Raw genomic sequence first — 22,763 nt, 5'->3', positions numbered from 1 at the left:
AAGAGTGTTATTGAGTTTCAAGCTATAGAGAGGCTTGAGTGTAGTATAATTTGTGCAATTATAGTGGTTTTTGTGTGGTATGGATCTGTGATTTTTTTTCTCGTTCTTGGGTTTTTTTACATTAAATCATGTGATTTCTATGATTTTCATATTTTTTGAGCTTCTGTTTAAAATTTTGTTGTGGATCTCTCAAATCTGTTTCTGCGGTTTAATCTCATCACCCAACAATCAGAAAGGAATATGAATTCTGTTATTAAGTTTTTCAATGGTAAGTTATTGCTGTCCATTTTGACTAGATTTTGATCTTCAATTCTAATAAGAGATAACACCTTCACTATCTAGATTTGCCTTGATCGAGTTAAGAGAAAAAAAATATACATTAACCTTAAAAACTCTCTTTACATTTAAAGTAGCAACTTGCTTAGGTTTTATGGTTTCATCAACTAGCAGCCATCCAAAGTTTGAGAAAATTAAGTCTATCATTGCTTTATTAGTATTTGTGTAGTTTTTATTAGTTGTCTACATTCTATAGGTAGATTCATAGAAGAATTTTGCTCCATTATAGTTTCTCTTATTGATCTTCTCAAGGAGAAATTTGTTTGGATGACTAATTCTCAGAAATCCATTGATCAAATCAAGATCCTAATAACATCTCCTATCTTGGAACTCCTTTACTTTTCTGGAATTTGTAAAGTGACCTGTGATATTTTCGGCATGGACATAAGTAATATCCTTACTGAAGACAAATATCACTCATCTTTTTCAGTGAGAGTTGAATAAAGCAAAATAGCGGTAGTCTGGATATGATTGAAGTTTTTGTCATTGTTCAGTCTTTGAGATGATAGAGACATTAGTTGCATTATAGCAAGTTCATTTTAAATATTGTTCATCATGCTCTGAAATTTATTTACCCTGAGGAGAGTTGATTTTACTTATGCAATGGAAGTTATTTTTGACTTAAGTATAATAAGTTTTTAAGAAATTAATCATTCATAAGCAGGGAAAATAGTTGAGGATGATTGAATAACATTTACAATCTCACTTAAACATCTGGTTTTGTCTAATTAATTCCCAAAACAATTCGTTCAAATACCTTATAAATATTGTCAATTCATGTATATAATTTCATGCAATTTGGAAGAATCCTTGTATCAAAAATTACGATTATCATCTTTTCCGATAGCAAACTTGAATATGTTGTGCATTTGATGCATTGGATGCATCTGTAAATCCACTAATTTTGTAAGTTCTTAAAGTCATATAGGTTGCTGATTTATGAAAGGCTCAAGAGAATTGATAGTTTTAACCTGAAATTTTAAGGTTGTTTGGTTTGATGGAATTGGAAAGGATGCAAATACATTTTACTGGCAAAATATCATTATAGGTGTTTGGTTGCTCTATTATTAATAGTCGATTGAATTTACATGGGAAATGTTGAGAAATGCATTTTTTTCTTTTGACAATTGTCCACTAAACCCTAGCGAAAAAAAAGGGAAGATTTTAGTGTTGTTTCACATAAACTCTTTTTGTTCAATCATACATCCCATTGAAAAACTGAAACTATTAAATTTCACTACAAAAATTAGTATGATGTTAAAATAATCTTTGTATTAAGATAAATGATTCATTATTTTATTAGTGTAGGAGCATTCAATACAAATGTGTATTTTTAGGCATTTATCAAAAGGCTTCTGAAGCAATTTGATTTAATTTAATTTCATTTTAAAGTATGCAGAGGTAATTTATTCAGCGAGGTTTATTGAAGTCATTTTTTTCCCCTATCAAGTTTGATTAATATTTATTTCTTTTTAAAAATTTGTCAAAATTCATCAACAAATTGTTCTAAGGTTGTAGATCAGCATTGATTATGCGTTTTAGGTTGGTAACATGTAAAATTAATTAGTCCACCCTCCTTAAGTACTAAGGCCGGATATGTATAATGGTAAGGCGCTCTAATTTCATTCTTCTAGTTTTGCTTAAATTATGAACTTTTATTAAATAATCTGATAATGTTTATACTACTGATTCATCTCTTAACATTTATGCTACTAAATATTGTTAGATTATTTAGTAGAAGTTCATAATTTAACAGCTCTTTTGGCTTTCAAGTAGAAAATATGTTTCAGAAAAAATATATATATTTTTTCATTATGAAATTAAGAATAAATTTATTATTTATGATAAGCATATATATATATATATATATATATATATATGTCAAGTGCAAGCTTTCTTAGGAACCAACATATCAGATACAGAGCTAAAGAATAACCCACTAATCTTCATTCAGGTGAGCATAACGCTTATTGCAACAGGCTTCAAACGCCAGGAAGAAACAGATGGCCGCACTTCCCAGGTATTAAATCAATCCTCTGCACTCTCCGTGCACTTGGCCACTTCATTTTTCTTTACTGTTAAATTATAGGACCGTTTACATACATACCACCAAATTTCTATGTATTTGCATATCTAACACCTAAACTTAGCTTTTTAAAATTTATGCCAGTCATTCATATTACATAAACAATACAGCTATTTTAACTTTTAAAGAGTGAAACACACATTTCCATGCATGGGTAAGGTGGTATGTATGCAAAAGTTGAACTTTGCATGTTAGATATATAAAATACATAAGAATTCATTGCTATGTATGTGTATCTTTCTAAATGATATTATCTTGCAATGGGATCTGCAGGGAACACAGCTGGGCGGTGGTGCTGACCACCGTGGCAACAGTAGGCGCACGAGCTCGTCTCTCGCCGACGGAACCACATTCGAAATTCCAGAGTTTCTACGAAAAAAAGGAAGATCGCGTTATCCTAGAGCTTGATAAATTTGTATGACTAGTTACCAATTTAGTTTTATTCTTTCCTTTATATAGATGATCTCAACCTCACTATAGTTGGTTTTGTGCATATTCTCAGTCCTGTTCCTGTCCCCTTTTAGTCCTTCTGATTTGAACTTAGTTAAAACTGTGAAACCTTCGTTTACGAGTAAGAACTCTAAAATTTTTCATTTTGATGACATGATATACCGTCGCAACGCAACTGAGATCTCACCCACAACCATTTAATGTCTGGAGGTAAAAATTTATTGAGGATTTTATAATTGGTGCAATCCCGGTATTTAGTTGCATTTATGGATTTCGAGAGAGAATTATCAATTAAGAATAATGATGTGTTTTATAGTAATTTTGACTCTAATCTTGTGTTTGTGATGGTTTCTCATGTTGGCTTGATTTTCTGTGTTTTTTATGTTGATTGTTTATCTTTGTAGGGTTCCATGTACATGTTTGTGTTTCCTCTCATTATAACATTTGATAGCTACAACCACATTATGTACTGTGAAGCATTGATGTTGTTGATAGTAGTTGTATTTGTATTGATAAGACCTATTTAAACTAAATTAAATTTTGGTTTAGTGGGTTTATTTATTATTATTATTATTTAATTTTGATTGGTTAGATTTTCTCGGATTTTTTGTCATCTATAGTACTTTATAATAATTTTAACATTTTTATATATTTTTGTTAAAATTATAGATAAAGTAGTATGATACAATGTCTCTGTAAAAGAAATATAAATGAAGATTTGATGGAGTCTGCTAAGCATTCAAAGCATAATATGTATTATAGTTTGAGGTAAGTAATTTTTATGTAGTTAATATTTTCAATTTGTTTCTTAAATTGATTTATTTTTAAATAGTTATTTAAATTAGAAAATGCCACATCAACTGTTATATTTACTTTATTTAGGGTTATACTAAATGTTGCACAATTAATGCTCAAAATCAAGTTTATGACAAATGATTGTAATGAATGCTAAAGATCCGGTCAAATAAATTACATATTTACATTAGTAATTGGAGGAAATTTAATTCTGTAAAATAAATTTATAGACTCAAATAAATTTATTATAATCAGCGTCTCTATATTTCTATAACCTATAATTTTATTTATTTTTCTAATAATCTATTTATTATTTTATGTACATTTTGATGAATTTGTCATGTATGTATTTATTTCATAAAAATGAGGTATTTTGGTTTTGTTCAATGACTTGATTTTTAGAAAATATTAGATTTCACATTACTATATTCTAAAATAAAATTAAAATTTATTAATAAGTATGTTTATCATGCACATACGATTATTTTATTACTTATATTTCACAATGATATTAAATTAATCATTTCTTTCAAACATAAATCATAAATATTTTTGAAAAAAAATCATGTTGAGAACATCTCCAAATTTGATTGAAGATACATATTTCACTAATTATTCTTTTAAGCTATCTTCAATTGTTTTATTAAATTATAAGTTAAATATAAACTTTGAAGATTGAAAGAATTATCAAGCCATAGTACATCCACACCTAAACACCCTCTCATAAAACCAGTGGCAGTGAAGATAAAAAGGTTAGTCAAACTACAAAGATATTCACATAAGAATTTGAGTAGAAATCATTTCAATGGGATAAATGTTTAATCAGGATTACAAGTTGATACAACGACATAAATTCACAACAAATGAAGGAAAAATCAACATTCCAAAACTTTGCAATGGAGTAAAAAAAAATAAATAAAAGAAAAAAAGGGGGTGGAGGCAGGTTGGTTACAAATTCTAACACTTTGAATGTTAGTATGTAGAACTATGAGAAGGGGCTCTAATATCCTGTTCTAGATTCCAAGAGTATACACAAAGAGGCAGGCTGGAGATAAAATCATTCTTCAGAAATTCAATTTCAATTCTGAGAGATCATCCATGGGAATCTGTAAGCCCACTAAATCATGATCCTGCAGCGCATCTTCATCAACATTCAGCCAAGACCCAATGTCCTGACCCTGTCCACCCAGCCCAGCAGCTACATCCAATTCATCAATGATCATTCCACTAAGAGGCAAGCTTGTGAAAATGGAGTCTTCTAAATCTTTAGACAACTCTGAAGAAACATTGTTGGATGGTTTTGATTCAATTCTGCTAATATTGATGCCTCCATTATTAGCAGTGCCAGAAGACGGCCGCCCCGAATTTAATAAGCTTGTTTCAGAAGGCCTGCTGAGACCGGTTCCAGAGGTTGATAATTGGGCAATCTTTTGCTTTGGTTTTGTCTTTGTTTTACGTTCACCTCTGCTGCCGCTTAACGAGGGGCGACCGGCTTTAGCACCTGGGGTTTTTAGTAGTACATCTCTGCTATGATCTTTATCTTTATCAGTTTTCTTCCATTTTGATCCAACAGGAACCATATTATAAGGAGTTGAAACAGCTCTTGAAGCAGCACTTGTGACAACGTCATCAAGTAAAGCCTCTTTTTTCTTCCCTCTATTAGAAAATGGGTCATTTTTGACAAATACTTGATCCGCCATGTTAGAAGGGCCTTGAAATGAAATGAAATGAGCCCTCTCAGACTTGGGTCCATTTCTGTCAACGTTGTTTGATGCCAAACCTGAAGAGAGAGCACTAGAAGCAGTAATTAAAGAGTGATTTTGAAGAGTAATTCAAGTACAAACCAGTAAAAAATGATAATGAAAATAAGAATAAATCATGACCTTATTTGAAAAATCTTAACATTAAAATGATAATATGATTATGTCAAGAGTTTTAGATATATAAGAAAGAGCTAATACCGTCGGAATATCTTGATTCGATACAGTGCTGCAATGCTGAGAACAGCACATCTCGCAGTGGAGGTTCACTAAAGCAGCTCTGACCAGTTTCCTCAAACTTATTATATCTGATTAAAGTTCGTTTTGCAAAGTCTCGGGCGAGTTGCTTTGAAATCTTGCTGACACTGCTTTTATGGCTCGAACCATGGCTTCCTCGACCACCCTGACACGGAGATTAACTCTGATGATTTTAAGCACATAATAGCTCTGATCTTTAATAAAAAAGTAAACATTTTCAAGCTAAAGTTCATATACGGATTTAAAAAAAAAAACTATACAGTAGTATAAATTTAAGGGAAAGGAACACGAAACTAATTCATTGAACTATGTAACACAAATTTTCATGCTAGAAATATATCTCCCCTTTCCACTTTTGGCACACGACTGGCTAATCATATAAGTGGCATCAAGTTTGGTTGGAGGCAGGTGTGGTGATATGGTTCCCTTGAGTCGCTTCAGTTAGAAGGTTTCTGGATACCTACTATCCCACTGGTAAAGGATTTCCTTGTTCCCTGCCTTTAGTCTCGGCTTCTGTTGTGATCGGTTATGAGATTTCCTGACATTCTGCAGTTGCATCTGTCTCAGCTTCCCTGCAATTTGGCTGCCTTGCAGTTTCCTCGGGTTTTGGTTGGATGCCAATTGTTCTAATTTTAATAAAGTGGAAAGGCAATTCTATAGTTGATGATTAATGCATTTACTATAGAAAATAAAATTGTTATGTTTTGTTCTATTTGATGAATGTAAACTAAACAATTCCTCGAAGTTGACGTGGTTCCCTCACGTTACTCTAATTATGGGTTTCCAGGTTCCTAATTATCCCTTTCTTAGGAAATTTCCACATTTCTAGCCTTCAATTTCGACCCTTCACAATTTTTTAGAGAATTTTCTTCAATTATAGCTATGTTTCAAGGTTTGACAATGTTAGATGACTCCAATTTAGCTCCCTTGTGATTTGATCGCTTAGTCTGGTCCTTGCATCCCTTACTTGTGGAGATATGTGATGCAATTACTGCTTTTATGTGAGTCTTCGCAATTTGCTCATTTTGTACAGGTCATTGATTTTTCTTCTAATTATTAAAATGGAAAGGGAGGGTTCAATGATTATAAAAATTAGGCTCTGCACAAAAAGGGTATTTCAGTTTAATTTCAACTTTGTGGATACAATTCCTTCTAGCATTCTCCCAGTTCAATTGAAGAAAGAAAGCTTAAGAGAAGTTAGCTCCTTGAAACGTCATGACTCCAAGTTTAATTTAGTGGTATCTTAACATTTCATATTATATTCTCTAATTTTTAGTATTTGGTTTGATCGGGTAGTTGAATTATTTATCAAATTTATAACAACATATTTTTCGATTACAATATGATCATCAATCAAACGTGTTATTTTCATACTTCTAAATTTCCCTGTACCATTTTTGTAAGACTACTACCGAATTATCAATCGTCAAATCCTTCATATTTTTAATTTTCACGTACAAAAAGGAGTCTAAATTAAAAGTTTGTAAATTGAAAAATTAATTTTGGGTGCATGATTTTGAACATCTTGAAGGAAAACAAGAGAGGAAGAATTCTCTTATTCCTTCAATCTTCAAATTACAACTATCTCACTATATAAAAAGCAAACTCTACGTCAAACATAATTCCTACAATTACAACTTACCAAAGATACAATAAACACACAAGAAAAAAAACTCCAAACAAAAAAATAGAGAATAAAGGAAGATAAATTTATATAGAAAACATAGAATTCCATACTACCCTCAAGTTAGGTCATAGATTGTAGAGATCTAGCTTGGTGTTCAAATCCGTGAAGCTGCTTGGAGGTATAGATTTCTTGAAGACATAAGCAACTTGAATATGAGTCAGAATATAAATTAAGTAAATAACGCCTCCGTTGACCTTCTCAGAGATAAAATATCTATAAATATGAATGTGTTTGGTTCTATCATGCTGTATAGATTTCTTTGCAATATTGACAGCGGCTTGGCTATCACAAAATATTTCTATGGGATTAATCGTGGAGTATCCCAACTCATTTAATACACTTTGAATCCACATTCCTTCAAAAATTACCAAAGCAAAAGTCTGATACTCAAATTTTGCGTTTCTTCTAAAGGCCATAATTGGTTCTTGCTCTTTCATGTAAATAGATTTCCCCAGACATAGAACAATAACTAGAGGTGGATCTTCTGTTTGTAGGTTCTTCTGCTCAGCCAACATCAATATACACCTCTATAACTCAGTTGTCAAATTGCTTAAGAAATAATACTCTTTCAGCAGTTTTCTCAAAAATTCTTAATATTTTGTACAGAATCTCTAAATAACCTTCATTCAGATTGTTCAAGTACTGACTAACTATGTCAACCAGTAAGAGATGTCGGGTTTAATGTGTGATAGACAGATAAGCTTACCCATCAATATATGGTGCTTACCTTTTTCCACTTATGCATTTTTTGACAAGAAAACTACTCCGAAAGAGTCGTCTTCTAATTTCGCCGCATAATAGAATCACAAAATTAGAGAAAAACGGAACAAAATATTTAATAAAGCACAATCAAAACAACCAAAAAACACACAAGAATTTTACGTGGAAAAAACCAGAAAACAAGAAAAAAACACGAAACCACACCACCACAAATTTCACTATGTAATTCAAAAAGTTTTATAAACAACTCACACAAGTTTCTTCTCCACACTCACATGAAGAAACTTACAGGACTTGTACCAACAATATTTCCTCTCTAATCTGATGCAAAAAAAATCACGTTGAATCACCAAAATCCACCTCTTTGACACTCTTTATCTTCACCGGAATGCTTGTCGAAGAAAACAGAAAAAAGAAATAACAAGCTCATCCTTTTCCATGCTCAAATTCGACTTAAAAATCGAAATCCCGTGTACTAAAAATACTAGCAGCTTAGGTGCCCAAAATTGGAGCCTAAGCGCCGAGCGCTCTGTATCGGCGCCAAGAAATGAGTGCTTGGGCGCCAAGCCCAAAAAAGGCGCCAAAGCGTCAGCTCCACTATAGCCAAACCCTTATTGAGCGCTTGAGCGCCCATGACTATCTCTTACTGCTTGGAATGTTTTGGCTCCACACACCGTAATAATCTCCCACTTAAAAGCAGCACCGAGCACAAATCCTCTGTACCTGCATCTGAATCGTCTTCATAGACATGTATCTTGGCGACGTATTGTGGTGTGGCTTAACCCTGGTCTCAACCATTATGAAACTCAACTGAGCCAAGCACAGATTCTGTTTTTCAAAATTCACCACCTTCGTCAACATATCCGCAAGATTTTCAGTTGAATGTATCTTTTCCGGATATAATTGTCCATCTTCTAGAAGAAATCGAATGAAATGATACATGTGTTGAATGTGTTTTGTTGGATGTGTTTCGTCCTTGCATGAAAAGCAGCATTCTTAGCAAGATGAATCACACTCATATTGTTGCTAAAACGTTTTTCAGTCCCCTGCTCCTTGCCAAATTCTACCATGAAGTTCTGTTACCAAATCATCCCCTTGCTAACCTCAGTGATACTAATATATTCGACCTCCGTAGTTGAAAGTGCAACAATCTTCTGTAACTTGGAAACCCAACTCACTTTTGTGTTCTCCCATGTGAAATATACCATGTTGTACTTCTCCTATTATCAACATCTCCTATCAGATCTGAATCTACGAATCCCTGTAAATTAATCTCTGTATTTTCATAACAAAGTGTCTTATTGACCATTCCCCTTAAATACCTGATAATCCACTTTACCGCTTCCTAATGATGCCTACCTGGAATGCTCATGTACATGTTGACTACTCCCACTGCACATGCAATATCTGGTCTGGTATAAATCATCGCATACATCAAACTTCTCAACTATTGAAACATACAGAGTTATCTTCGTTTGTACTTGCTCTGCTTCAGAGTTTGGCGATAGCTCCTTACATAATTTGAAGTGACTATCTAAGGGAGTACAAACTGATTTCGCCTCACTCATGTTGAACCTCTGTAGGATCTTCTCAACGTACTTTGCATGAGACAACTTCAGTGTTTCCACACTTTTGTCTTTACTGATTCTCATCCCGATAATCTTTCTGGTTGAATCTAAATCTTTCATATCCAACTCACTTGATAATTGTTTCTCCAATTCCCTGATTTTCTCCATATCTGCCCTTATAATAAACACGACAAATGCAAAACACTCAAATATTCTTAAATGAGATAGACAAATTTTTGTCACTCCAGACTTCTTCAACTAAGTCTTCCTTCAAAGGTCCTGATGGACTACAATTTATCAGATAAAGTGCAGTGTTAACTGCTTCAACTCAAAACCGTTTTGGTAAGCTTGCAAGCAGTCTTATGCTCCTAGCACGCTCCGTGATTGTTTTGTCCATGCGCTCAGCCACACCATTATGTGGCGGTGTCCTTGGGACCGTGAACTCATGTCTGACCCCTCTGTAGCCCAGAAACTCCTAAACTTTTGATCACGGTACTCACACCCATTATCTGATTCGAGACACTTCAACTTCAAGTCTGTCTCACTTTCTACCAGTCTTCCACTTCTTAAAAACTTCAAACATGTTAGATTTTTGCTTTAAGAAATAAACTCATATTTTCTCGTGTGATCGTCAATGAATGTGACAATAGTGACAGCCTCCAATGGGTTGAACTGGAGTAGAACTCCATATGGCAGTATGTACTAACTCCAGTTTCTTTGATTTCACCACTAACCTGCTCTTAAAAAAAAAATTTTATGTGTGTCATATATACAACCTTCATAGAAATCCAAATCAATTAGTTTCAGACATTGAAACTTACTCTTTGAAATTAAGAACTTCATATTTTTTTCTCGCTCATATGGCCAAGCCTACGATGCCACAGAACTGCATTCACCCTTGCTTCAGTCACATCAATAAAATAAATTATTTCATTGGTCAAATAAATGATATATTCAATTTTGCTCTGATTCATCACTAATGCCCCATTGGTCGCCTTTCACAATCACTTATGAAAGTAGTCACGAGTCCTGACTTTGTCAGCTTGCTCACAGAGAAAAGATTTATCTTCAAACTTGAAACATGTCTCACTTCAGTAAGCTTCCATACTGTTCCATTCGGCAACTTAATATCAACATCAACCCTTTTCAATTATATTGCATATAGTGTTATCTCATAGATAAATCTTCTCTAGATCACTCTAAGTGTGATTTTTAAATATCTTTTTATTGGGGCAAACATGAAAAAAGGTACTTGAATCCACTATCCAAAATTTATGGATAGAGGATTTAGTGCTAACTAGGGATATCAACAGGGAGTCAATTTGGATTTCACCTGTGTTGGCAATGGTAGAAAGGCTACTTCTTTAATAGAATCCACTTATGCATTTTTTGACTAGAAAACTACTCCGAAAGAGTCACATTCTAATTTCACCGCATAATTTAATCACAAAACTAGAGAAAATTGGAACAAAATATTTAATAATGCACAATCAAAACAACCAAAAACACAAAATCACACCACCACAAATTTCACTATGTAATTCAGAAAGTTTTCTAAATAACTCATACAAGTTTCTTCTCCACACTCACACGAAGAAACTTACAGAACTTGCAGCAACAATATTCCCTCCCCGATCTGACAAAAAAAAATCACGCTGAATCACCAAAATTCACCTCTTTCACACTCTTCACTTTCGTCGGAATGCTTGCGAAAGAAAACAGAAGAAAGAAATAGCAAGCTCATCCTTTCCATGCTTGAAATCGGCTTAAAAGTCGAAATCTCATGTATTGACAGCACCAACGTTTAGGTGCCCAAAATTGGCGCCTAAGCGCCAAGCGCTTTGTAATGGTGCCCATAAATGAGCGCTTGGGGGCCGCCCAAAACAGGCGCCTAAGCGTCGGCTCCACTCTAGCCACAACCTTATGGGGAACTTGAGCGCCCATGGTTGTCGCTTACCGCTTGGAAAGCTCCACACACCGTAACGATCTCTCAATTGTAGACAAAGCACCGAGCGCAAGTCCTCTGTACCTGCACCTCCATTTGAATCGTCTTCATAGACACGTATCGTGGTCACGCACTGTGGTGTGGCACACCCCCGGTCTCAACCATCATGAAACTCAATCGAAGCCAAGCCAAATTATGTTCCTCAAAAGACACCACCTTCGTCAACATATCCGCAGGATTTTCAACTGTATGTATATTTTCCAGATATAATTATCCATCTTCTAGAAGAAATCGAATGAAATGATACATGTGTTGAATGTTGTTGGATGTGTTTCGTCCTTGCATGAAAAGCAGCATTCTTAGCAAGATGAATCACGCTCATACTGTCACTGAAAAGTTTTCAATCCTCTGCTCCTTGCCTAATGCTATCATGAAGTTTTGTAACAAAATCATCTCCTTGCTAATCTCAGTGATACTAATACATTCGACCTCCGTAGTTAAAAGTGCAACAATCTTCTACAACTTGAAAACCCAACTCACTTTTGTGTTCCCCAATATGAAGATATACCCCGTCGTACTTCTCCAACTATCCACATCTCCTGTTAGATTTGAATCTACGAATCACTGTAGATTAATCTTTGTATTTCATAACCAAGTTCCTTGTTCGTCATTTCTCTTAAATACCTGAGAATCCACTTTACCGCCTCCCAATGATGCCTACCTGGATTGTCAATATACCTGTTGACTACTCCCAAGCATATGTAATATCTGGTCTGGTACAAATCATCGCATACATCAAACTTCCCAACTGTTGAAGCATACAGAGTTATCTCCGTCCATGCTTGCTCTGCTTCAGAGTTTGGCAATAGCTTCTTAGATAGTTTGAAGTGACTATCTAAGAGAGTACAAACTGGTTTCACCTCACTCATGTTGAAACTCTGTAGGATCTTCTCAACGTACTTTGCCTCAGACAACTTCAATGTTTCTGCACTCCTGCACCTATTGATTCTCATCCTGATAATCTTTCTAGTTGGAGCTATATCATTCATCTCAAACTCATTTGATAATTGTTTCTTCAAGTCTCTGATTTTCTCCACATTTGCCTCTATAATAAGCATGACATATGTAAAACACTCAAATATTCTTTAATGACATAGACATATTTTTGTCACTCCAGACTTCTTCAACTAAGTCTTCCTTCAAAGGTACTGATGGACTACAATTTATCAGATAAACTGTAGTGTTAACTGCTTTAACTCAAAACTGTTTTAGTAAGCCTGCAAGCAGCCTTATGCTCCTAGCACGCTCCGTGATTGTTTTGTCCAAGCGCTCAGCCACACCATTCTGTTGTGGTGTCCTTGGGAACATGAACTCATGCTTGACCCCTCTGTAGCACAGAAACTCTTGAACTTCTGATCACGGTACACACCCCCAGTATTAGATCCGAGACACTTCAACTTCAAGTCTGTCTCACTTTCTATCATAGTCTTCCACTTCTTAAAAGCTTCAAACATGCCAGATTTCTGCTTTAAGAAATAAACTCATATTTTCTCGTGTCATCAACAATGAATGTGACAAAATAGCGAGTCTATAATGGGTTCAACTGGAGTAGGACCCCATATGTCAATATGCACTAACTTCAGTTTCTTTGATTTCACCACTGACCTGCTCTTAGAAAAAGAAATTTTTTCATGTCATATATACAATTTTCATAGAAATCTAGATCAATTGATTTCAAACACTAAAACTTATTTTTTGAAAGTAAAAACTTTATATTTTTCTCGCTCATATGGCCAAGCCTACAATTCCACAAAACTGCATTCACTCTGGTTCCAACCACATCAATGAAATCAATTATTTCATTGGTCAAAAAAATGATACCTTCAATTTTTCTCCGAGTCATCAATTATGCCCCCTTGGTCACCTTTTACAATCACTTGTGAAAGTAGTCATGAGTCCTGACTTTGTCAACTAGCTCACAGAGAAAATATTTCTCTTCCAACATGGATCATGTCTCACTTCAGTAAGCTTCCAGACTGTTTCATTCGACAACTTGATATCAAAATCACCCTTTCCAATTATATTGCCTACATTGTTATCTCCTAGATAAGCCTTCTCTAGATCAATTCTTAAGTGTAGTTTTTAAATATCTTTTACTAGGGCAAGCATGAAAAAAGACACCTGAATCCATTATCCAAGCTTCATGGATAGAGGATTCAGTGTTGACTAGGGATAACACCAGAGAGTCATTTTGGATTTCACTTGTGGAGACATTAGTAGAAATACTACTTTCTTGTCCTCCACCATCAACTTTTCTTGGAGCTTTGCAGTCCTTTTTGAAATGCCCTCATCGCAGTTCCAACATTCTCCTCTGCTTGACAAGGGTCTTCCTTTCTTAAACTTGGATTTGTCTGTCAGTATTTCTACTCAGATTCTTTCCTCTGGTATCAGCATTCAACACAAAACTTGAAGGTTCAACAGTTCGTTGTTTTTCTGCCAACTTCTTTATTTAGCATTAAACCCATGATATCATCAAAGTTCAACTTCGAGATCCCTGAATAATTATTCACCGTAGTTACCAAGTCATCCCAACTTTCTCACAATGAAGATAGTATTACCAGTGCTCTGGCCTCATCATCAAACTTGATCTCCACCGAACACAACTGGCACGTCACAGTATTTAAGTTATTTAGATGTTTTGCCACTGAATTGTCTTATACCATCTTCATGCTGAATAATTTTTTCATCAAAATAACCTTATAGAAAGCAGATTCACCGTAGTTTTCTCATTTACATTGTTGAACGCGACAAATGAGGAAAGTGTCAACCTGACCCAACTCAGTGTCGTTTGATCCAACACTTCTCATTCCCCCATAGGCATAGATTCAAGCTTCTTTGTGATTCTTTGTAGTGGCAAGTACATTTTTCTTTTATCCAACAAATCCTCCTGCATCTTCTAGAATGCGAAGTTCGTCCCATTGAACTTCTCCACTTTGAACATTGCTTCTTTGTCATTGCTCTCACTTGAATAGAACCCCGCTCTGTTACCCGTTTGATAAGGAAACTACTCGAAAGAGTCACCTTCTAATTTATTCGCAAAATAGGATCACAAGATTCAAGAAAATCGGAACAAAAAATTAAAGAAAGTACAACCAAAACAACTAGAAAAGCACACATGAATTTTATGTAAAAAAAAACAAACAATAGAGAAAAATCACAAAGTCACACCACCACAAATTTCAATATGTAATTCATAAAGTTTTATGAAGGAAAAACAAGTTTCTTTTTCACACTCACGCAAAAAAACTTACAAAACTTACACCAACAATGTTCTCTCTCTGATCCGACACAAAAAATCACGTTGAATTTTCAACGCTCCTCACCTTCACCGAGATGTTCGTCGAAGAAATAGCAAGCTCATCCTTTCCACATTCAAAATAGACTTAAAAATTGAGATCCCGTGTACTAATCGCATCGAGTGCTTGGGTGCCCAAATCTGGCACCAAAGCACCGCGCGCTCTATATGGGCGCCTAGGCGCCAATAGACCGACACCTATATGTCAGTCTCTCGAGAAAAAGAGCAATGCCCGCTCTATAGAGGACGCATATGCGCCCAAAGCCAACGCCTAAGCGTCGGCTCCATTGTAATCGCACCTTCATGGGGAGCTTGAGCGTCGCAGGCGCCTAAGCGCTAGCCTTAAATGCTACTTGGAATACTTTAGCTCCACACACTGTGACATTTTTTCACCCTGACTATAACTTTTTTGTTGAAATTCATAGGAGTCTCGATGGGTTTCAATTTAGAATCTATTTCCTTTGGGATATCACAAAATCCATCCTAGACCTGGCCACTTCAATGCCCAAAAAATATCTCAATGCTCCTAGATCCTTAATTTCGAATTTAGTAGTAAGAATCTCCTTAATTATTTTAATATTCTTGTCATCAACTGTCAGGATCATATCATCAACATAGACAACAAGTATCACTTTCTTACCTCATTGTGAATGATTCATGAATAATGCATGATCTGTTTGACATTGGATGCACCCATTAGATTTTATAGTCTTGACAAAAATTATCAAACCAAGCTCTTCGCGATTGTTTGAGAGCATAGAGTAATTTTTTTATTACAAACCTAATGTTTATTTTTGGCATCTTCTTGTCCTAGAGAAATTGTCACACTTCTTCTCGATGTCCATTAAAAAACACATTCTTGATATCAAATTAATGCAGTTACCACTCTTTATTCATTGTCAATGAGAGAAGAACTCTTATAGTATTTTAATTTGGCCACTGAAGTGAATGTCTCTTTATAGTCTATTCCATAAAATTGAGTAAAACCTTTGGCCACCAACCTAACCTTGAACATCTCAATGCTCCCATATGATATATACTTAACATTTAACACCAATTTCCATCCAACTGGTTTTTTATTTAGAGGAAGCTTTGTAATGGTCCATGTGTCATTTAGCTTAAATGCTTGGATCTCTTCTTCAACTGTCCTTTTCATTATGGACTTTAGAATGCTTTCATGAATTGGCTTGGATATCTGCACACTGAAGATTAGATACAAAGGCTTTGTAAGTTGATGATAACTTCTCATAGGCAACATACTCCTGGATAGGATGATTGGTGCCATTTTTTCTGTCTTTTTTGTTGAATTGCACGTCCCTTGCAACCTCAGAGATGGGTGAATTCAGATTTGATTGCGAACAATCCTGCGGTTGCATATTTTCTTTATCATGCTCAGCAGATTTCTTTCTCCTAGCATAGACATAACATTACTTGTTCTTAATCCCCGATTGGAAGTTCACAATAGAAGGAACTTGGAAAGCATAATGGTTAGATGGAAGAAAAACATATTGTGATGACTCTAGATATGGTGTTCAGAGTGGAGTCTCAAGTCTGATATTCACTTAGACTATCCCCCTGAATATCAGATTTGAAATAATATGATTGGTTTTCAAAGAAGGTAACATTTATGGAGTTATAGTATTTTTTGTAATGACAAAACAGTACTTGTACCTATTTTTGTTAGAAGAATACCCAAGAAATATACATTTTGGGTTAAGTTTTATGCAGTTTGATAGATGAATGTGAACAAAAAAAAACATAACCAAATATTTTTAGAGGAAGATTTGATGAGAAGGCTTTGACATGAGAGTATTTATACATCATAATATCAAGAGGGGCTTGGAATCCAAGGACCCTATTTGGCATTCTATTGATGAGGTAGGTTGTTGTGAGCACAACATCTCCCCATAAATTTTTGGGCACATTTTGGGAGAGCATTATAGACCTAGATGCCTCAAGAAGATGTATTCCTCCTTTCAGCTATTCCATTTTGTTGAGATGTTTCAAAACATGAACTCACATGGATGATACCATTTTTTGCAAGGTAGGATCCAAAGATAGAATTGAAGCATTCATTTGCATTATCTGTTTAGAGAATCTGAATTTTGCATTGGAATTGAGTGAAAATCATGTTATGGAAGGATTAAAAAATTTTGTGATTTCAAATTCTTCCATTATAAGGAATATCCAACTAATTGTAGTGTGGTCATCAATAAAGAAAACAAATCATCTAGCTTCGTTGATAGGTTTCAATTTTGATGGTCCCCAAATGTCATTGTGGATGATAGAGAATGGTTATAAAGATTTGTACTGAGACAAATGATAGATATGATGAATATGTTTAGCAATTGACAAGTTTCATATTGATAAACCTCTGTTTTTTTATTAATAAAAATATGAGGATACAACTTTACAACATAATCAAAATTGGGATGATCGAAACGCCAATGCATAACAAAACTTAACTCAATACACTCAAGATCATGGAAAAAAATAGTGAAGAAAGTACTCATATGTTAAGAGAATAACTTTCCTTAAGCAGGTATAGAATTTGATGTAATTCAGCATTGTCAATCACATTCCTCGAATCTACCACTTGAAAGTCAGGAGAACTAAAGTGAAATTTAATAACGCAATTCAGGTCGTGAGTAATCTTGCTGATTTAAAGTAAGTTGCAATCTATTGATGAGCAAATAATGCATGAGAGAGCTGAAAATCTTTGGAGACTTTCACTTCTCATTTCCTAACAATCTTATAGTGAGATCCATTGGCAAGTGTAAAAAATCTTAAATCTGGAGTAGGTGAATTTTTGGTACTTGGTGAGGGTATTACACCTTTTGTTCACATTATTTATGCAATTTGATTGGTCATGTGATTAGAAGCATCTTAATCTATTATCCAAGGTCGAAATCTCTTATTGTTAATGAGATAAGAGGAGGGCATTACACGTTGATATATAATTAAGTTGATAAGCTCCTCAATTGTGCTCGAAAGAAATTTCTTCGATACCACCAATTGTTCGTTAGTGAAGGGACTAGGTTCAGCTGAACGTCAGAAAAGGTCAGCAAGGGCCTAGCGGTCTTGGTCTTTCCTCCCTTGCCCTAGTTTCTAATATGTAGGTTTTCCATATAGTTTCTAAAACTTGTCCTTTGTGTGAAAAGGTTTCTTGCAACGTTTACACAAGGGATGATTCTTCTGTCTTTAGCTCATTATAAGAGTTGTATGAGTGCAAAACAGAACTTTTAAAGTTAGATGAATCCACACTTCCTGCAGTCATGTGTTTCTTCGTATTTTCTTCTCATTGAACTTCAACAATAGCTTCCCTAGTGTTAAGAAGATGCTTCATCCTCATAATTCTTCCTTTGACTTCATCCAAGTTCTTATTTAGAACCAACAAGAATTTGATCTTCTTTTCTCCACTATTGTTTATACATCAATACATCTTGAGGACACTTCCATATATATGTACCATACAAATATAATTGTAACTAGTATATGGATATGGTGTTAAAGTATTTAATAACACTTAACTCTTCATGTTAGAACTCATGTAGTTTTGTCTCAATCTCTAACAATTCTGCAGTGTTTTTTGTACTTGAGCAAGTCTCAGGAGTTGCTTCCTAAATCTCCTGTGTTGTCCTGTAAAGTTTTTGTGGTCATAAAATTGATCGACCAAAACATGACCGTATGATCCTGGATCTTCCATGAACGATGGTGAGGATCAAAGAGCTCAGGAACAGTGACCTCTCTTGTAAGATGTTCCCTTTTTCTTTTCCAGAAAATACATTGAAAGAAGTTATGACTGCTGAGTAAGGCTGTCAAAAAAGCTCATTGTTCACGAACAGTTCGTGTTCGACTCGTCAGAAAGTTCATGTTCGATTCGTTCGATAAGCAAACAAGTCAAACACGAACAATTTTTTTTGTTCGGTTTATAAACGAACCAAACACGAACATTCATTTGTTCGATGGTGTTTGAATCGTTATTGTTCAAAATATAAAATAGTTTATATATATATATATATATATATATATAATTTATCATATTTTAAAAATAATTATATACTCTAAAAATTTATCATATTTTTAAAAAGTAAATCATATAAATTATAATTTGATCTTAAGGTTCGCCTCTTAGGTTATATTAAATCCTATAATTTCATATTTTTCTTCAGGTTCGCCTCTTAGTTTATACTTAAATTTTCTTATGTTTCTTTTAGATTAATTTAGTTTCTTTGACTGAAACCTAATTTTCAAAATTTTTTGGAGTGAAATCTCGCATATTGCCTCTATATCTAATTTTTTTATTGATGAGATATGATATTATGTTTTTATTGTGAGTTGTGTTTCGGCTATTGTGCATTTGTGTTATGATTCATATATGTTTAAGCATTAATTTATACAGGTTTAAGCTTTTGAAAGATTTCAAACAATTTAAACAAATTTGTAAGATTTTGAATAATTCGAACAATTCAAACATTTCAAACATATTCAAACAAATCAAACCGAACACGAACAGTAATTTCACAAACAATTTCGAACACGAGTCTATTTCAAACACACTTAATTTGAAGCCAACCGAACATGGACATGAGCTATGTTCGTTTACACCTCTATCGTTGAGTTTCTGATATCATGAAGGAAAACATAAATGGAAATTCTCATTCCTTAATCTTCAAATTATAACTCCTCTTAATATATAGAGTAAACTCTAAGGCAAATATAATTCTACAATTACAACTTATCAAAGATACAACAAACACATAAGAAAAGAACTACAAATATAATAATAGAAAAATAAATGAGAATAAATTTAAATAGGAAACCCAAAATTCCATATATCTCAACAGCAAAAATCCAAAATCCCGACCAAGGAATAACATTCATCAAATTTTATATGCAAAATCATGTACGAATTTCCTCATAAAGCTGAAAAGATGAAATGGAAAAAAGAATTATGATGGCACTTTACAATTTTAGTCCATGGCTAAGCCAAAATGGGATACAGATACTTCCTGTTATACTTGACAAATCAATGCAAGAACAAGATAGCCAGTAAATTAAATGATGGTGGACTAAGAAACTCCACATCTTGAAAAATAAAAAAAAAATCCAAAAGAAAAAAAAAAAGGTGAAATGTGATACTATTTGGAAAGGGACATCCATCGGCTGAACAATAAATTAAACTTGTAATAATTATGTTGCAAAGTTTTGGAAGCATACAGATCGCAATTAAAACAATATAATTGAAGATTCCGATAAATTCTTATAGCGCACAAGAAAATTCTAGTTAAATTACTGCCTTGATTTTAAGCTGCACTTGGACCTAACAGTACACTGAAGGACTACATCACAGCATAAAACCAAAACAAGATAAAATTGGAAGTGCTTAGGAGATTCTTGATGCCAAGACAATCACAAATAAACCACATTTAATGTGTTGAGTTGTAACTTACAAATTGCTCAAAAGTTTTCATTCCTACAATTACATAAGTTTACTCAATTAGGTAATACCTTCCATGAATATTTAAAAAAATAATAATCTCATGTAGTTGTGCATCAACGGGCTACCCAATGAATGAGGCTTTAGGGGCTGATGTACTCGGCCATCACCCATGGCCCCAAAATAGTAGAAAGACTATTTCTTTAATCAAAACGCATGATTAACAAATCACGATGATGAAAATCTAATCATTTCTTTGGTTCACCCTGAAGGCACTATTTTTCGAAAATTTATCATTTTTCCATGCATTTGACTGACATTCGTTTAAAAAAATATGTTATCTAATAAACACAAGTCTTTAGAAAAAAGAGTGGGGATGATTACCATCAGTCTTTTATAAGCCATTTCGATAAGTTTATGCATGGCAAGCTGCTCGATGTTCCTGTAAGCATAGGTACAGAAAATTTCATTCAAAGATTTTATTCCTAAAGAGCAAAATATAGAAGCAATAGATATATGTATACCTCTCTTGAACTTCTTTCACTCCTTGAAGAGCCTTTTCTAATTTATAAAGCTCGCTTTTTCTCTTCCTCGCCTTCAAGAGATAAATGCAAGCACATCAGTTTAGTACTTTAAAAGACCAACATTAAACTACACGAGATTTATGTCACTGGATCAAACAAGAAGAGAAACCAGATTTCTTCATTGAGCGGATATCTATCTATATGGAGGCGGACGCTCATGACGATGATGGAAACGATGATGATAAATAACAAGAGAGAGTTACTTTATACATGTATATCAAGGTTATTATACATCGTCTAATGATAAAGAGTAAGATGCCTTTTGATTTGGCCATGTTTTAATAATCAAATTAAACTTTTATTTATTACAAAAATTGGCTATACATAATGCTATACATAAGAGAAATACATTACCATGTACAAGTGCTTCAGATGGTATCTTGGACTACAATAAAAGGTCAATGAAAAGTAAAAATGCAAACATGCCACAAACATAATAAATTTCATAAAGTAGGACAGTGAAGAATAGTAGCACCTGTTGTAGGAACTTTATTTTAAGATCAGAAATAACTCTATCAATTTCTTCATCTTCTCCCTCAGCTAAACCAGGCTGTAAAAACCAAAATATGCATAATGTGCAATAATCAAACCTTAAAAGCAATTAAGCTAGAAAAAAAAATCCTGCCGAAAGCAGAAAGTAAATAACAAATTTCATAGAACCAAAATAGAGTAAAATCAAGGCAAACCCACGCTTTAAAGATGTGTGAATATTGTGGCAGCCAAAGGGGTGTACTTAAAATATCGCTCAATCTTTTCATCAAATTTGCATACAAAAATGCAAGCATACAACGGCTATAGATATGTAAATTTGCCATGAGCTTGCTGATATCATCCAAATTGGAAGAAGGAAATCATTGTTAGAACTAAACATATGTTGTTTATCAACATTATATAATACAACAACAACAACAACAAAACCTTTATCCCACTAAGTGGGGTCAGTTAGATAAATCCTTTTTCTCCACGGCATCACATTTAGTGTCATATTTTCATTTAATTCTAATAAATTAAGATCATTTTTTATACAATATGCCCAAGTCATCCTAGGTCTACCTCTGTCTTTCTTAACGTAAGTCGAATCTAAGACATCTACTCTTCTAATCGGATTATCAGATAGTCGACGTTTAATGTGACCAAACCATCTAAGACGACTCTCTCTAATTTTGCCTGTAACTAGAGCTACACCAACCCTATCACGGATATATTCATTTTGCATTTTGTCTCTAACTGTAAAGTCACTCACCCACCAAATCATTCCCTTCTAAGCAACACTTAATTTAGTTTTATGCTTCTCTTTTAGAGGCCACATTCAGCGCCATAGAGCATTGCAGGATTCACCACCATCTTATAAAATTTTTCTTTCAGTCTAAGCGGTACTTTTCTATCACGCAATAGCCTCGAAGCATTTCTCCACTTCAACCAACCAACTTGAATTCTACTAATAACATCCCCATCAATATCATCATCACTTTGAACAATAGACCCAAGATATCTATAGCGTTCACACCTTTTAATGATTTGATCACCCATAGTTACATTTCTATCACTAGAGCTACTACTACTAAAATTACATTCCATGTATTCAATTTTAGTTCTACTCAAACGAAGGCATTTAGACTCCAAGGTAGACCTCCATAATTCAAGTTTTTCCTGTGTTTTTTCTCACGTCTTATCTACGAGAAGGATATCATCATATTTAGAAAATTATATATGATACAAAAAATTGAAAAAAAAAATAAAAATAGCAAAAGTACAAGCATAATAGAAAGAAATTATCAA

At 34.1% G+C, this 22,763-nt stretch overlaps 2 protein-coding genes across 5 annotated transcripts in view; one reads left to right on the top strand and one right to left on the bottom strand.

Annotated features, from left to right (window-relative positions):
- Positions 1 to 3,139, top strand: part of LOC110025388 (cell division protein FtsZ homolog 2-1, chloroplastic-like) — a 28,106-nt gene extending 24,967 nt beyond the window's left edge. Inside the window, exons 8-9 of the mRNA XM_020725842.1 lie at positions 2,291 to 2,356; positions 2,696 to 3,139. Of these exons, the coding sequence (XP_020581501.1) occupies positions 2,291 to 2,356; positions 2,696 to 2,830 (201 nt within the window). The 3' untranslated portion in view covers positions 2,831 to 3,139. The remainder of the gene's footprint in view (positions 1 to 2,290; positions 2,357 to 2,695) is intronic.
- A 1,337-nt stretch (positions 3,140 to 4,476) lies between these two features.
- Positions 4,477 to 22,763, bottom strand: part of LOC110025251 — a 33,720-nt gene continuing 15,433 nt past the window's right edge. For all 4 annotated transcript variants that reach the window (XM_020725612.1, XM_020725616.1, XM_020725614.1 and 1 more), the window contains exons 13-17: positions 21,460 to 21,534; positions 20,925 to 20,995; positions 20,785 to 20,842; positions 5,629 to 5,830; positions 4,477 to 5,447 (exon numbers count right to left, since the gene is read on the bottom strand). In XM_020725612.1, coding sequence (XP_020581271.1) covers positions 4,732 to 5,447; positions 5,629 to 5,830; positions 20,785 to 20,842; positions 20,925 to 20,995; positions 21,460 to 21,534 — 1,122 coding nt within the window. In that variant the 3' untranslated portion in view covers positions 4,477 to 4,731. The remainder of the gene's footprint in view (positions 5,448 to 5,628; positions 5,831 to 20,784; positions 20,843 to 20,924; positions 20,996 to 21,459; positions 21,535 to 22,763) is intronic.

Source organism: Phalaenopsis equestris, unplaced genomic scaffold (genome assembly GCF_001263595.1).
Source record: "Phalaenopsis equestris unplaced genomic scaffold, ASM126359v1 Scaffold000297, whole genome shotgun sequence".
Lineage (NCBI taxonomy): Eukaryota > Viridiplantae > Streptophyta > Magnoliopsida > Asparagales > Orchidaceae > Phalaenopsis > Phalaenopsis equestris.
This window is presented reverse-complemented; position numbering and strand designations above follow the sequence as displayed.